The 14,856-nt window shown below is 51.8% G+C and overlaps 3 protein-coding genes across 3 annotated transcripts; 1 reads left to right on the top strand and 2 right to left on the bottom strand.

Annotated features, from left to right (window-relative positions):
• Window positions 1-91: 91 nt before the first annotated feature.
• EAH_00050920 (serine/threonine protein phosphatase, putative) lies at window positions 92-2,962 on the bottom strand (the record flags this gene model as incomplete). The annotated part of the gene is made up of 8 exons (XM_013391265.1): window positions 92-306; window positions 437-606; window positions 839-1,039; window positions 1,311-1,385; window positions 1,476-1,587; window positions 1,901-2,056; window positions 2,304-2,542; window positions 2,902-2,962. Coding segments are annotated over 8 exons (1,229 nt in total), but the record flags the coding sequence as incomplete, so codon positions are not given.
• Window positions 2,963-7,748: 4,786 nt separating this feature from the next.
• Window positions 7,749-8,816, top strand: EAH_00050930 (hypothetical protein; the record flags this gene model as incomplete). Its single annotated transcript, XM_013391266.1, has 1 exon — window positions 7,749-8,816. One exon carries the CDS (start codon window positions 7,749-7,751, stop codon window positions 8,814-8,816), a length of 1,068 nt encoding a protein of 355 aa, XP_013246720.1.
• Window positions 8,817-12,137: 3,321 nt separating this feature from the next.
• Window positions 12,138-14,106, bottom strand: EAH_00050940 (hypothetical protein, conserved; the record flags this gene model as incomplete). Its single annotated transcript, XM_013391267.1, has 3 exons — window positions 12,138-13,348; window positions 13,562-13,915; window positions 14,055-14,106. The coding sequence occupies 3 exons, from the start codon at window positions 14,104-14,106 to the stop codon at window positions 12,138-12,140; spliced, it is 1,617 nt and encodes a 538-aa protein (XP_013246721.1).
• Between the last annotated feature and the right edge of the window lie 750 nt (window positions 14,107-14,856).

The following is a 14,856-nucleotide window of genomic DNA, read 5'->3' on the forward strand; positions in this document are numbered from 1 at the left end:
AACATATTTTGCTGTCTTCTGCATTCGGATGTTCTTCTTTGAGCGGCGCACCGTATGGTGTAATACTTCTCCCGTGCTTGCTTCAACGTACAACACCCTCATCTCCTTGGCCGTCAAATTAACGAGAGCAAAGCCACTCGTTGTCCGCTGAAACGCGCAATTTGAACTGCGGCACAGTTCCTGATGCCCTTTACACTTTTTCTGTAAACTCGGAGTGCAACAAGTAGGGAAAGAACGGTGCAACTTCGACCCCGACCCGCTGATAACTTGAGCAATAGTGCCACCCACGCTGTCAGGCCCGTCAAGCTGCAACCCAAAGACAAACAAACGTAAGTGCTGCTGATGCTAGTCCTGTTGACATGCTTATGCAATACGACAGCGCGCAGCCAACACCGGCCGACTGCTAAATGCTAACACCAACTCAGCTGTCGCATACCTCGAAATGCGATAGCAAATGCTCATGCCCAGCAAAGATCGCATCCACCCCGTACCGCAGATACAACGGCAACAACAAGTCCTGGAACCACTTAACATTTCTACGGAGAGTCCCGTCAGTAAACAAAGGATGGTGTTGATGAACAAATATCCAGTCGGCTTCTGCCGCAGCTGCAACAGGGGAACAAACGAACAAAGATTTTGCCTAGGACGCCTTACTCAAACCTCAAGAGGGGGCACGTGAGCTACTCCCCTTAAAACGAAACAGATGACTGCAAAGGGATCTGCATTAGCCTAGTTTTGCAAATCACCCAGATCGTCTTAGCTTAGTAAGTTAATCCTATCTACCTCGTCCACAGGCAGTATACATTGGGATCAAGATAACTGGATATTGGTGTCGCACCAGATCGTAAGACAGCCTCTAGAAAGGCCAGCTGCTTGCGAGCAATGGCATGTGACGACAACAAGATGTTCGAATCCAAATGGATATTTACGACAGTCACAGAATTGCCAAGAGAATAAGTTCCCTCGTCGACTCCCGTCGCTGCTGTCTGCAGCTGCAAAGTGTAGAAAGTAAATGCCACACAGAAAAAAGAGCAGCGCACTAAAGAGCAGCATATTACACCGCAAGATGCAATGCCCTCGTCGTCTGGCGACAATGCAGCAAAATGTTTCGTGCACTCGACCCCCGCGCTCTAGCAACTTGGTCAAGTTGCTAGGGTGCAAATCCCGAAACTCCTGAGCGTCCTCGCACAGTCTCCGTGGTATAATCTGAGCAAAGGAGACTCACTTGTTGCAGCTGTCCGATGTTCGAGACAAGAGGAAATGCGGAAAGGTCACGATGCACATTCTTGTAAACAAATCGTGAAAAGTACCATGGATTCGGAAACCGCCAGCGCACTTGAGCAGCTGCAGCACACTCACCACGCCCAACCCGCTCGTGAGAAAAACTGAAGGAACGCAAAGAAACAAATTAGCAGAAGCAGGTAAACACGGATTCCCCTGTCAAACCAAGCTGGAGTAAATCATCTCATTCTTACAGTTCCAGTCTTGTGGTTGCTTGCACGTCGCACAAGATGAAAAGTAGCGTTGAATTTGCGCATGGGGGGACAGTTGGTAATCGTGATTCCCCAAAACGGGGAAGAATGCCACCTGTTGAACCACCACGACGCATGCGGGCACTGCTAGGCGGATAAAAACACGCACAATGTGTCGAAAAGCAAATAGTTGGCCATGTACAACCAGCAGAATGTGAAAGGTGCAAACGTCCCCATTGGCGTAATCAACGCTTGAGAAACCCTTCGGGAGCACCAGAAAGAACGCTGATAATGTCCAAGTCCCATAAATGACATAAGTAGTATTTGCATCACTATTACATGCATTACGTGCATTGTGCACGTATAGTACGTATACTAGTCCCGAAAGGCAAGCTTGTGCGTCCGGGGGACTCAGCAGCGCAACGCACTCGTTGTAAGGCAGGATGCCCAAACGGGACTTCGAAATGGGAAACAAATTTCGGGTCATCTACACTGCTGACTCCCGTGGGGTAAAAGTTGTCTCCCAGTAATGAAACAAAAGAAACTGGAACGACGGAACAAACTTCTGCCATCGTCGCCACCACCTAACAAAAACCCAACGGAATTACATCAGCAGACATCCCAAATAAAGGACTGTAAAATTTTGCAAACACAATAGAAAAGATACGTACACACATCCTTCCCAAAATTATTTGTGTGGCAAAGCAGACTATTCATCTTCTCTGCAGTCAGTGAGCAAGAGAAGAAATGTAAATGGTTGCATTCATCACACCACTCAGAGAATCTGCTTACAGCTAATTCAACACCGGGCTCCAGTTCATATCAGTTCACCTTGCTCAAAGCAGTAGACGGCAGTCCTGTGTCGCCCACGGCCACGAAGTAAACCCCCCGTGACCCATCAGTCGCTCGTTCCCAGGCCTCTGGGCCATTGCACACCCCCGTTCCAGGTACAGCTGTGCTTTGTTTAACGCACCCAAGGGAGTCCAGAGAGTTTAGCCACAGCGTCGGAGGGTCTGGATCAGGTAAAATGCTCATATCTTCGTCCTCGCGACGACGCCGGAAGTGGTCGCCTGGCGCGCGTGTGGACAAAGCTGCTCTCGGGGCTGTGGCTGCTTGTTCTGGCCTTCCTGTTTTTACGACAGCGGTTCCTGCTTCTGTTGCATCACTTCCATTAGGGGTAACGGGAAGGCTGAAGCCATTACTACTTGCGGCCCCCGGCGTCATGCGGGGGCCGCTGGAGGTGCCGAGGGGCTGAACAGAGGGAATAGTACTGGAGGCGGCGACACGTGAGGGCGCCAAAACGCTAAACAAGCATGTCCAAGTAATGATAGAAAATGTAGAGGGAACCATCTCTCCCCCTAGCCCTGCTTCGTACCCGGGCGAGTTGCGGAAGTTCAGCGGGCTGCGTGTGCACAGGTGCGTGTTCTACCTTTGATTTTCGGGAGGACTTCACTCCATACAGGCTGAGTTAAAGCTGCAGTTTCAACCATTTTCCGAACAAATTACGGAGTCATCTTGTGCAGTTGGAGCCCGCGGGGCCCCCAGCGGTTCACGTTGCCCGGCGGCAGTGAGGCTATGTCCAGCGGGAAATGCTGGAGTGAGGCATCTGCTGTATACTTATTAAAGTAAGCAAGTTCAATAAAGTGATGGAAAGTTTTTGCTCCCCCACGCGTGAAGCCTGTGGGTGGGACTCAAGACGGCCGGAACTTCTCTAGCCCCACCCAGGTCCGAAGTGGGGAAAGATGCGTTGGCGCTTCCTGTAGTTGATCCGGGCTAAAGGAGCTAAATCACAGCATGAATGGCTTCGTAGCAAAAAGAAACAAGTTATTTTTTATTTGAGGTTCCAGTTCAAAAGGCAAACAGGCATTTGCCATCACGTCCTGCGCCAACAGGCGTCGGCCGAGCCTGACTGAAGCCGACCTGCTTCGTAGAAACTGCGAACACCGAGTAGCGGGTGAGTCTCCTCTACAGATTGTTTCGCAAACTTCTTCTGCCTCCTTATAGTCCTGTTGCAATGTGTGGTACACTTTAGTTGCGCAGTGACACCTAGTGCATCCGCCATTCGTCAACGCATTTTCCGTTAAAAAAGACCGCGACGGGTTCAGTTGCAGAGGAAGCTGCAGCTACAGAGGACCCATTTTCCAGCACAGTTTAGACAAAGTGACAAGAAAATAAATGCCTGGCAGTGTACGGTGGGCAAAAACAAATTTCTTGAAGGTGTTACTTTGCGTGCGCTATAGCGAGGGCGTCAATTTTAGCAGCGGGCCGCCGTGAGCTGCAGTAGAGTCCAAAGCTGATGATAAGATGCCCCAAAAAGAAACTGGGTTACCCACCCCCGCCCATCCCCCACGCGTGCCTGGGCATAGTGGCCAAAGGGGCCGGGGCCTGCTGCGGAAGGGAGCGGCCTGGAATGCGTTGCAGGTCCATGCTGCAACAAGGGCTCTGAAGCAATCTTAAGTGCAAGCAGGGAAAAGCCTCCTCCCCTGCATGCACTAGTACTGCAGGACTTTGTTGAACATGTACTTGGCCTAGCCTGCACGCAAATTTTAGTGCATGCGCCAACTTCGGACAGACCATCCTGCATCTGCTCTCCTCCCGGCCCCCTCCCACCGCCCTTACCAATGCGCGCCTCTGCCTGTTTGCTTGTTAATAAAGGATGGGTGGACCGAGGGAAAGGCTCTGGCCGCACTTGCTGTAGCGGGTGTTGTTTCTGCTGCCCCATTTACTGCATTTCTTCCTGCTGCGTACCTTGCTGCTCATTCTCTTGCTTTTGCATAGCTCGTTGCTGCTTACCTTTCTGCTGTTGCTTCCTTCTTGGTCTCCAAGCTGCTGCTGCACGCCATTTCGCTGCGTCTTCTTGCTGGTGGCGCGGAGCAGCAACGCATGATGCTCGTGTTACTGTGGCGCAGATGCAACAGCGCCGGGAAAACAGATAGCTGAAGCAGCAGCAGGCTGCTGCTTCAACTGCTGTGGCAGACAGCCACGGATGGCGTTGCCGTTTTTGCTTCGTTGCCGCATCGCGAAGCACTCCAGCAAACTACGTCCCGCAACAGAACACATGCTGGTCGGAAGCTTCAACCCCTGCTGCCGCAGCTACAACTAGCCAGCGTTGAAGGACGAAAACCGTACCGATCCCTGGCGCTTCTGCTGCTGTTGCTGGAACTGCTGGTGCTTCTATTGGTATTGTTGCTAATGTTGCAGGTGTTCTTGTTGCTATTTCTTCGGCTGCCGCTTCTGCTGGAGCGCCCGCTTTTCTGGGGCTACTGGACGCCGGCAGCAACACCTGCAACAGGTCCAGCTGCAGGTGATGCACCACTTGCCGTTCATAATGTTGCTGTTGATCTATTTAGCTAACAATAAGATGAGAATTCCCGAGAACACCCCTCAGTTGGCGTAGTGGGCGCGAGCTGGGGGATGTCCGGCAGGCCCCAGAGGGTGGGGCAGCAAATGAGAATGACGCTACTAGAGACATGGATAGAGTGCGCAGGCCACAGCGAAAAAGTCGGTGGCTCAGGGAAGGGCATGAACCGAAGGATGCAAGAGCCTCTCTAGTCGTGAAAGAGCACCAGTGAATACAAATTGCTGAGCGCTGTTCAACTTGAAGCTGCGCTGCTCATGCCCAAGCTTGCATTCTTCCCTGTCGAATCGAGGAGAGCATGTAGGTGCTCATGAGGAATTTGTTCGCACAATCAATCCTCCAAATCCACTCGTATTGCCGATCTCCCAGCCATTTAACTCAATACTGTTGGTTTCGGTGGCCTCTCAGAGTAGTCTAAGGACCAAGCGCCTGAGCATGTATAAACGTTGTCCGGCTCTCGGTCCCTCTCAGTGTTCCTTCTCACAATGACCTTGTTGCCATTTTACTGGGGAGTTCAGGGGATGGTGTGACAGCTTCTCCACGTTGGGGGTAACCCCGCTGATCAATCTCCACTGATCGAGAGCAGAAAAGGGAGAGTATCAATAGGGTCATATTTCCTCGCTTCTGCATTGCGAATTTGTCAATAATCAGTGCTCTGCCGCAGGCCATCTGGCTGTCAGGGTGGGATTCGGTGCTCTCACTTGCCCTGGCGAACCACGCAGCGCTTCAATGTGTAGTGAGGGTCCGATTTTAGCTGAAGACCGTGGCAAGCTGCACTAGGGCCAAATACATGCGGCAAGTGTTCTTCAGGAGGTGCTAGTTCCCCCTCCAGTCCCCAGGCGTCGCACCCACAGCGGACCAAGGGCTTGTTGATTATAGGGAGAGGACACAACCTGCCATGAGTTGCAAGTCACCTCGCCACATTCATTGGGCGCTGCAAGGCAGCCCCCAATGAATGCGCAATTACACCCCCTTTGACTCATGCACTAACACTGAAGACAATTGTTAAACGCCTATTTGTCCCTTAGGACGCAGCCTCCAAGCAAGTACAATCGCTGCTTCTAACTACAGAGAGAGGCCGTGCTACACCTCTACACGACCCCACATGCATATGTACCCAATTTCCCTTTTCACGCATCGACTAACACTGTAGAGAACCTTTAAATGCTAACTTGTCCCTCATTTGGCAGCCTGCACGCGAGTAGAAGGGCTTTTTCCAACTTCAGGCACGCCTTGCTAAACAGAGCACGCTACTGCACGAGGCGGCACGGGACTACAGATCCAATCTCTCCGAAGCTATCTATAGCAATCCAGGACTCTAATGCCTGCCGAAATCCAAAAGGTTCTTTTAAAATGTTAGTTCCACGAAGGGCTGCCTGGCTTGAGATAGAAGGACAATTTCATTTCAGGAGTGCGCTCCCGGCCTGTGCGATGCCAGCCCGCTACCGATCACCTCCTCGGCATTCGTCAGCCAACCCGCGGCCATTCTCTCTGGAGGATCGAAAATCCCATTTCACTAATATGCTGTGGTGGTTTGGCTTTCATAGGAAGTCTGCATTGGGCGGGAAGGTCATAGCACTAGCCAGTTCTGTTTCAGTCTCACTTGGAGCCCTACTTTGCAACGCCGTTCCAGTCCAGGTGGGCAGGCTCAAAGAATACTCCACTCACTCGCTGCAAAAACATGCCAAAAAACTCAAGCATGAACCAGCTTTGTTCTGACAAAGTGCGCGACTAACCATGTGGGCGCCTACATCGCCTGCTCCCTGTGTTGGTGATGTGCCAAACGGTTCGGCAGCTCTACATGGGGTGCTGTCTTTGGAAGCCACCCAATGCGAGCTCAATGCGGATGTTGTGGACACTTTCCTTGCTCATCCGTGGGTGGGAGCGCCTCATGCGTGCCGGTTACCTCCCGTCAGTTTGGCTTACCCAGATGCAGCAGCGATCTCCGCTCTAACGGCTGCGTCGCTCCTCATCTTCCGTTGTATTTGGCACTTAAAAGTACATAGTGGCCCGTCTTCATCAGATCGGATCGGAATAGGCGCCTTGCAGCGGGAGGAAGAGGCTCGCGCGAAACGTTAACGGCAGTAAGAGGCTCGTGGCCCACAGTTCGCTTCTTATTCTCAACTCAGCGCACCACACCACACCTGAAGACAAACAGTGTCTTACTGCGGATAATGTCAGCCTGATTGACTTAGCGAAGAGAATGTTGATGAAACTAAGCGCATCGGCTGTCATGATGCAGACAGGGTGTGGAAATGTCGCTGGAGACGCTGGCTGCCCAATTACTGGCGACACAACTGCTCATGAGTGCCTCCCTACGACGCGAATGGGGCCTTACACACATCCTCATTCAAAACACTGAATCGTCTCTACAACATCTGATAGTGCAGCTTCAAGAAAAACTAGAAAGAATAGCAGCTTCCGGTTGGGGCCAGAGGCAAGAAGGAGCTGCCCTGATGCTGAGGGTGAGAGCCCTTAAGAGTAGTAGTAGGATCACTGTACGTGCTGCGCGTAATCTCGCTGAACGGGATGTTGTTCGTGCGGCACGCAAGACAACTTATCAAGAGCCTTGTGGCGAAGATCTGCTTCAGGTGAGACGACTGTTTCAGGAGGCACTCGCTTCTGGAATGCTTTCCAGTATCAGTCTCGAGACACAGAGTCCCGCATCAAACCAATGTAAAGAGGAAGGTAGAATGGGACTCGAAGAGCTAGATCATTTCCAGACCGCGATGCCTTTCTTCGGGTTGAAAGAACGGGTGCGTGAGTTACGATGTGCTCAGGAAAGGCTGCATGCTGCCCTGACAAAAGCAGCAGCTTCACAATGCTGAGGATTCATGGATCTCTACGGGGAGGGAGGAGCCGCGCTACCTAATCGAATTTACCGTCAACCTGTAACTTCGGTGCGCCTTCCTCCGACAATGGGGCGTTCTTTGGCTCCTAGGCCTTTATACGAGTGTGATTGTGGCAGCCTACGGCATCAGGCATCTGGAGGTGGCCGCGTCCGTCGGAGCTCTCTTTCTGTGGGTCCTGAATCCCCTTTCCTTTTTCTTGGCGTTCCCCGTCCTCCACGTAGTCGTTTGCTTCCTCAATCGGATAGCTTGAGTCGGCAACTTCAAGAGGCGCTGCGCCAGCCTCACGGCATAAAGCCACCAGTGACCGCAAGCACTGGGATGCCCCGGCCTGCACCAATCAACCCCCCACAAAAATCAACTACTGGTTGTCATGCAGTGCAACCTCCAGCTATTCCTTCGCTGGAGGGCTCACAAACACATTCATCACATTTCCCTCCGGAAAGTCCAAAGTCGCCAGGTGATGGTCTTTCTTTACACCCTTCGACTTTACCTTCACCACCAGCTCCTTTGCGTTACCTATCACTGGGTGACGACTCAGCAAGTCGAGATACGATTACACCTCTTGCTCCCGCACCGAGGACGCAACAGCTCAGCTCGTCAGCAGGCACAGCTTCACCTGTCGTCCTCTCAACGCAAATTCCTTCGTTGACAACCAGCGACGAACCCTTTGCACGTGTGACACACCTGGGAAAAGCATCCAAGGCAAAGATTCGCGATGCACCCTCCCCCACCGCACTAGCAGGTCCTTCAGCTGCGCAGCCTGCTAATCCGAAGTCAAGCATATCACCAATTAGTGGTGATCCAAATACACCACCTGGTCCTAGGAAGGTGGAAGATGCCTTGGATTCCGCAGATGATGGTAGTGGTTTGACAGAAGACGACCACCCGTCGGGAAAAGGGAAATTCCGGCCTCCATTCATGCCATCTCCAGAAAGATGGCTAACGGCAACCAGCGGTTTTGTCTCAGCCATCAGAAGGGCCGTCCCCACCGCCTCGAAGCCTGCCTACGCCACGTGGATGGGACCCTCCCTTACCAGAGAGCCCTTCTTCTGCAGAGGACGAACCGCCTGCTGCGGAAACTACGGAGTTGGGGAAGAAGTTGACGGAAATCTCCGTTGGAACGGAGGCTTTTGAAGCAAAAGCTGAGCAGGTGGCCGCCGCCAAACCGTGGGATGTCTCCTTTTTGTCTTATGGAATAGTTCTGCTCAAGCAAGGTCTCCATCTCCTTCGAGACTCCGAGCCACTCATTTCGATTTTGAATTCAGTGCGTGTATCTCCTCTTCAGAGAAAGATTAATAAGCAGCAAGAACATGTCGTGCGCTTTGTTCCCGACTCCACCATAACTTGTCGCCAACGTGGGGGGCTAACCTTCGCTTAAAATTGAATTTCTGGAAGCAGGGACTCGCAACTCTAAAGACCGAAGGTAACTCCCCAATTGAAAATTCTTAACTGCACACTATGTGGAATTGTTAAAGCACATGAGTTCTGTTACGGGAGGATCAATAGCACTGCGTCAAGATTTACCTGCTGTGAATGCGCCTCCGGTGAATTCTGTTGGGCTTTCAGATCTTACTCAACCAGTGAAGCGGCATATGGAGCTCTAGCGGAGCTGTCTGCTGGAGTAAAGTTTTGCATCTCCGAGTAGAGCGAAGCCCTTCAGAAGGAAATAGAGACTGCAGGTGATGAATCAGGGCCTGGCGCCAAAGGGTCTGCTGGGGCTGTCACTCTCCTTCTCGAGGATAAGCCACCATCAGAAGAGTGTGCAGAGAAAGATTTGTTACAGGAAGCAGCTCCTATTACCTCCAGGATCCTAGCACTAGAGAGTGGGGCAGAAAGTCTTGAACACTTGAGAGCCTGACTAAGGCACTTGCTAGATCCTCATGACTTATTAGCAAGCCGACCTGTTCAGGCCTTTCCTTCCCGTATAGTGCAGCAGGCGCTGGCGATGCTCCAGTGTGTGTATTTTGTTTAGTAAAGGTTTTGACATGCGGCTCCCAAGTATTTAGAACACCTACCTTGTGTCGCTTGAGAACATCTTCTCGCGCGATAGCTTTCTTGATCAAGGCATTCCGCAGCGCCTTTCTGTAACAGTGGACGTGCGCCCGTATCTTCCAATGATTTCCACTTTTTTGTTAGCTGGTGAATGCCAGATACTTGAAGCGTGCCATCAATGTTAACACGCATAAAAGGCATCTTGCACGAATTTGCACGTTTTGGGTCAAATGAAGGTTTCCCCATCTTCTGTTTGGGTGCAAGCATGCGAACATCCCGGATGGGACTCTGCCCAGTACCAGGATCCTATTATTTTCACTTCTCAAATTAAAAATGCCCCTTTGCCGCCCAAAACGGTGCCCTCAAATTAACAAGAACTTTATAAGCAAATGCGTTTAGAGGTATTCATTACCAACTGAAAACTTTGCCTGAATTTTCAATATTGAACAACTGCGCCAAGACAGAGGCAACGCATTTTCCTCGGTTTAAGTTTCTCGAGCCGCATGTAGCGCTGTGTTCCTGGAAAACCTCTGTCCTCCCAAGAATGCGAATGCGGCACTGCGAGACCACCGCCAAAACAAACCAAGGCAAACTGTACTGATACAGTTTTCGACTAACTACTTCGAGTACCTACGACCTTTGAGGCTGGATTTTGAAGTGAGCTCTTTGTTTCTACTAAAGTGCGCGAAGGCATCTCATGGCCAGGCGTAGGCCACTATTTCTCCACCAAACAAAATAAACAAATTCCTTTTCTTTGCGGGTGCTCTTTTAAAATTGACTTTTTAAAAAATCGCTAGTAATCGCCGGTCAGCCTTACGTTGGTGAAAAAGACTCACCCGAATAGATGCCACATCCTCCAGAGCCAATGGCAGGGCACCACTGCTCTGCGAGACCGGTGACAAACGTTACTACTTGACTGCACAACCTATGGTTATGAATAATTATTTGGTGGGTAGGGAGAGATTGTAAGCCAATTTGATGGCACATCATGAGCGTTCCATCCCACTGTAGTCTTGAGCATTCCTTTGTATGGTGAATCTGTTCATCGGCAACCTGCTACAGCCAAACACATATGTTCTTCAGTTGCAACAGGCTTCTGTCGAGTTAGTGAATTTTTTTCGTTTTCCCCCCTAGCTTCACAGGTAGCTTCACAGCAGTCCGCTCGAGTGCTCGTCGATCGGGAAGGTTTGAATAGCTGACTCAAACCATAAATAAACCTACAAAAAGTGTGGTCGCAAATGTTAGTCTACAAGTTCCAACAATCAGCCCGATCGTGCGTATTGGTCATTACAAATGCAACGGAAATATACGCATGCGTATTGTTTCGAAGCCGTCACCTTTGGAGCGTGCGCATTTGAAGGGGCAACAGGGTCCTCCTGCACCGCTCTCTGCTGTTTTACCAATGATGCATAGATATCCACTGGACTTGCGAAAGCTTTTGTTGAATACTCTTCTTTGCAGTCTTGTTCTGTGTTGACTAGCCTGCTGAGAAGCAGCACGTGGGAGAAGCTGATTGTGAGCCAACCACGCATCGTAGCAGACCATGCAGTTGTGGTCCGCATGCTCTTCCAAATAAGCCATTTGGGGGAGTTAGTCGTTTAAAAATCCCACATATAGTTGCATTTGAAGGGTAAAACTACAATTTCATAGAAGATTTGCACACTCTTTAGATAAATATACACGTAGTGATCATTTTACTGCTCTATACTTGAGAATGAGAAATATCACATATAACATATAAAAAGTAAGATGCAATAGATACATTACGAATATATTTTCTAGAATTGGGCACTATTCTGCGGAGTAAATGTCTTCTAGGAAGTATGCTCCTCTGCTAAGCTAGACGGAGTTCTGCTAATAGTTGGAAAACAGCATCAAAACAGTTTTCTCCTGTTGGCCAGGCGTTGGAAAGGGGTAGGGAGCTGGACCAGGGCGGCAAGGAGAGAGAATACCCGGCAGTTACAAGTAATCGGGCGTCTTGCCCTGCTCTCCGTTGGTAAAGCATACAAGCCGCCCTGAAGAACACTGCGCACTATACAGTTCTGCCCAGCGCTAGCCATCGAGGGCGAACTGCAACGCAAAAAAAATAGATGTACTACCCCAGCAGCTGGTTGACTACCGAGGAATCCTTGAATCAACGGAATACTAAGTACAGGCTTCTGGCGCCGTCAATGCATAATCTGCCTTAGGTTAAAAAAAGCCAAACAGCTGGCTATAACAAAATAAGTAAAGAGTCACCCCTCAGTGGATAAATTTCGGCAGAGCACGTACGCATGGCTTGTTCAAGACGATGAAACATATCAGCCAAGAGCAGCAAGTCCCTCAGATTACCTCTGCTCACTTGTGGAGGGGAAGAATGAGGTTGTGATAGCCGGGCAAGAAAGGAAGATACGTTTTCCATTGGCACTACTCAGCTTCCGCAATGCACAACTCGCCTATGCTGCGAATACGGCGAGAAGTGAGTCAGAAAATGCTGGAAAGACCTAGATAATCGTTGATCCCGTCTTCCAGGTCTCGAAGTGGATCTCCCGCAAAGCCTAATGCTTTCAACTGAATGCTGGCGGATGCTGCTGCCAGTAGAGTAGGATTAGCTGGGTCGACCTCCCGTGCTGAGCCCTCTGACGTAGCAGGCCGGCCCTCGTTGAGTGCGCTCAGGTGCGACTTAGCACAAAAGGTCGCTGCTAAAACAACGTCATTTGCAGCTGCATCAGCCTGCTTCCTAATGGATCCAAGAAGACCCCGAAGGCCGAAGGGTATTTCAAATGGACCAGTGAAGGAATTCATGGTTTCCAACAGCGCTTGTGCCTTCTTTGCACTGCTGTTCAGTTCTTGTAGAGAGCTCATAAAGCCCGAGTCTGGAGGACCCCTAGCCTGCATGCCTGCATGCACTTGCTCCGAATAGTACGTCAGTATACTGCCCATGCCACACAGCTTCTGCTGCCACCGTACATAGCTCACTTTCAAGCTTGTACATACCTCTTCACATCGAGAGGTCAGAGACAAGAGATTCGCCGAGATGCCATGATCTACATCCAGGAAAGGTAATATCCAACTGGACTGTTCAAGCAGCTGGGAACCGCGGGTGAAAACCGATTCGGCGAGCTTCAGGTCCCTATAATCGGATTCGACTGATGCTGCCACACTTTCGCCAGTCTCCAATAACTCTTCAAGTTTTTTTATGAGGTCCTCCGCTTCGTCCTCCTTATCCGAGTCCTTTTTGTTTTGTGGTTCTCTCTCTGGGAAGGGAAGCCCCTCTGGTGTGGGGGAGTCCTCTCCAGGTGGTGTAGGCTGACTTCCAGGTGGTGGAAACGGCTCCCCTGATGGTGAAGACGAATCCGCCGGTTGTTTCTGCCCGCCCTCTCGGCGAGATGGCGGGGGCGGTTCTGCCGGATGGTCGCCTTTTGAATTACCATCCTCGCCAGAATCGAGCGCACTCTCTGGGACAGGAGGCGAGTCGTCCTCCTCGCTAACTGCCCCGCCTGAACTGTCTGCTGAGGGGAACCCTTCCCCAGAGGAAGTCCATACCTTGGGCTTTGAACCATGGACGATCTCGTCAAATAAAGATCCATCCTCTGAGCAAGGCGTTTGCGGCGAAACTCCGGACAGGGTTAAGGCCAACCCTGTTGTATCGTCATTCCAACGTCCTAACATCGGGGGAGACGGTACACTCACGCCTGCAGCAAAGCAACTTGATGGTAGAGAAACATGTGCCGGCAGGTCATGCAGACCTGAAGGCATATTGGTAGAAACAGACGCCACAGTAAGGCGACAGAGAGGAAAACCAGGTGTCGATGGAACCTGATGCTGGGTGACAGTAAGAGGTGATTATGCAAGATGACCCTACTATGCAGGCGCCCTCCTCGGCAACGGGTGGATGTTAGGCTTACCGGGGACTTCAGGAGCTGGCGCTGTCACAGCTGGAGCAGATCCCGCCGGCATGGGAACTGCCGTTAGTGCCGCTTTCACGCCAGTGGGCACTTTAGGGGGAGCGCCTTTAGGAGAAGTTCTAGGTGGAGGAGTTTGGTCACCATCAGATGGAGGAGGGGGGATCTCTGGAGGTGAAAATTCTACCCCAGAAGAAGAAGGCGGAGTTGCAGGAGGCTGCGCGGGCCCGGATGCTGCCACGCGTGGTCGAAGTGGCGGTGATGCATCCTGCCTTGGGGGTGAGGACTGTGGATGCGTCAGCGTAGATGAGACAGTGGCTGAGGAGGGGGACGGAGGTGCAGCTTCGGGCTGTGACCCTGAAGGAAAGGCACAAGAAGGAAAAGGAGCCGGGTAGTCAGGAGGTTCCAAACACTTGCCTTCAGAAGCGTGGGGAAGACGCCATATGACCCTCTTGCGGAGTCGGCCTGCTCGGTAACGGGCGGAAGCTTGGCTTACCGGGGACTTCAGGAGCTCGCGCTGTCACAGCTGTAGCAGATCCCGCCGGCATGGGAGCTGTCGTTAGTGTTGCTTTCACGTCGGTGGGCACTTTAGGGGGGGAAGTTCTAGGTGGAGGAGTTTGGTCACCATGAGGTGCGGCCTGCCCACCTTTCGAACGGGTTCCCGCACCGTCTTGAGGAAAGATGCCGGTCTTTGACTTACCCTCACGTGCTTGTGGAGGCTTCGCTGGGGAGGAAGCGGTAGGTATAGCTGACTTGGTGGACTGTTCAGGCGGCCTAGGTGGATGCGGAGGAAGCTGTGCAGGCTGCGGGGAGGACGACGGTGGAGGCCCCCAAAGAGCTTGAGGTTCCTGAACGGGTCGTTTAGGGGGAAACAGTCCAGCAGCACGTTGCTGAGGTGATTGCGTAGGCGGCTGAAGTTGTCCCTGAGAGCGCGGGGACTGTTCGGGCGGCCTAGGTGGATGCGGAGGAAGCTGTGCAGGCCTTGCGACGGACGCCAGTAGAGGCCCCCGAAGAGCTTGAGACTGAGGTTGCTGAACGGGTCGCTTAGGAGGGAAAGGGCCAGCAGCACGTTGCTGAGGCGATTGCGTGGGCGGCTGAAGTTGTCCCTGAGAGCGCGGGGACTGTTCGGGCGGCCTAGGTGGATGCGGAGGAAGCTGTGCAGGCCTTGCGACGGACGCCAGTGAAGGCCCCCGAAGAGCTTGAGGTTGCTGAACGGGTCGTTTAGGGGGAAATAGTCCAGCAGCACGTTGCTGAGGCGATTGCGTGGGCGGCTGAAGTTGTCCTTGAGAGCGCGGGGA

The sequence above is a fragment of the Eimeria acervulina genome, genomic scaffold (genome assembly GCF_000499425.1).
Source record: "Eimeria acervulina Houghton genomic scaffold, Eah_scaff863, whole genome shotgun sequence".
NCBI lineage: Eukaryota > Apicomplexa > Conoidasida > Eucoccidiorida > Eimeriidae > Eimeria > Eimeria acervulina.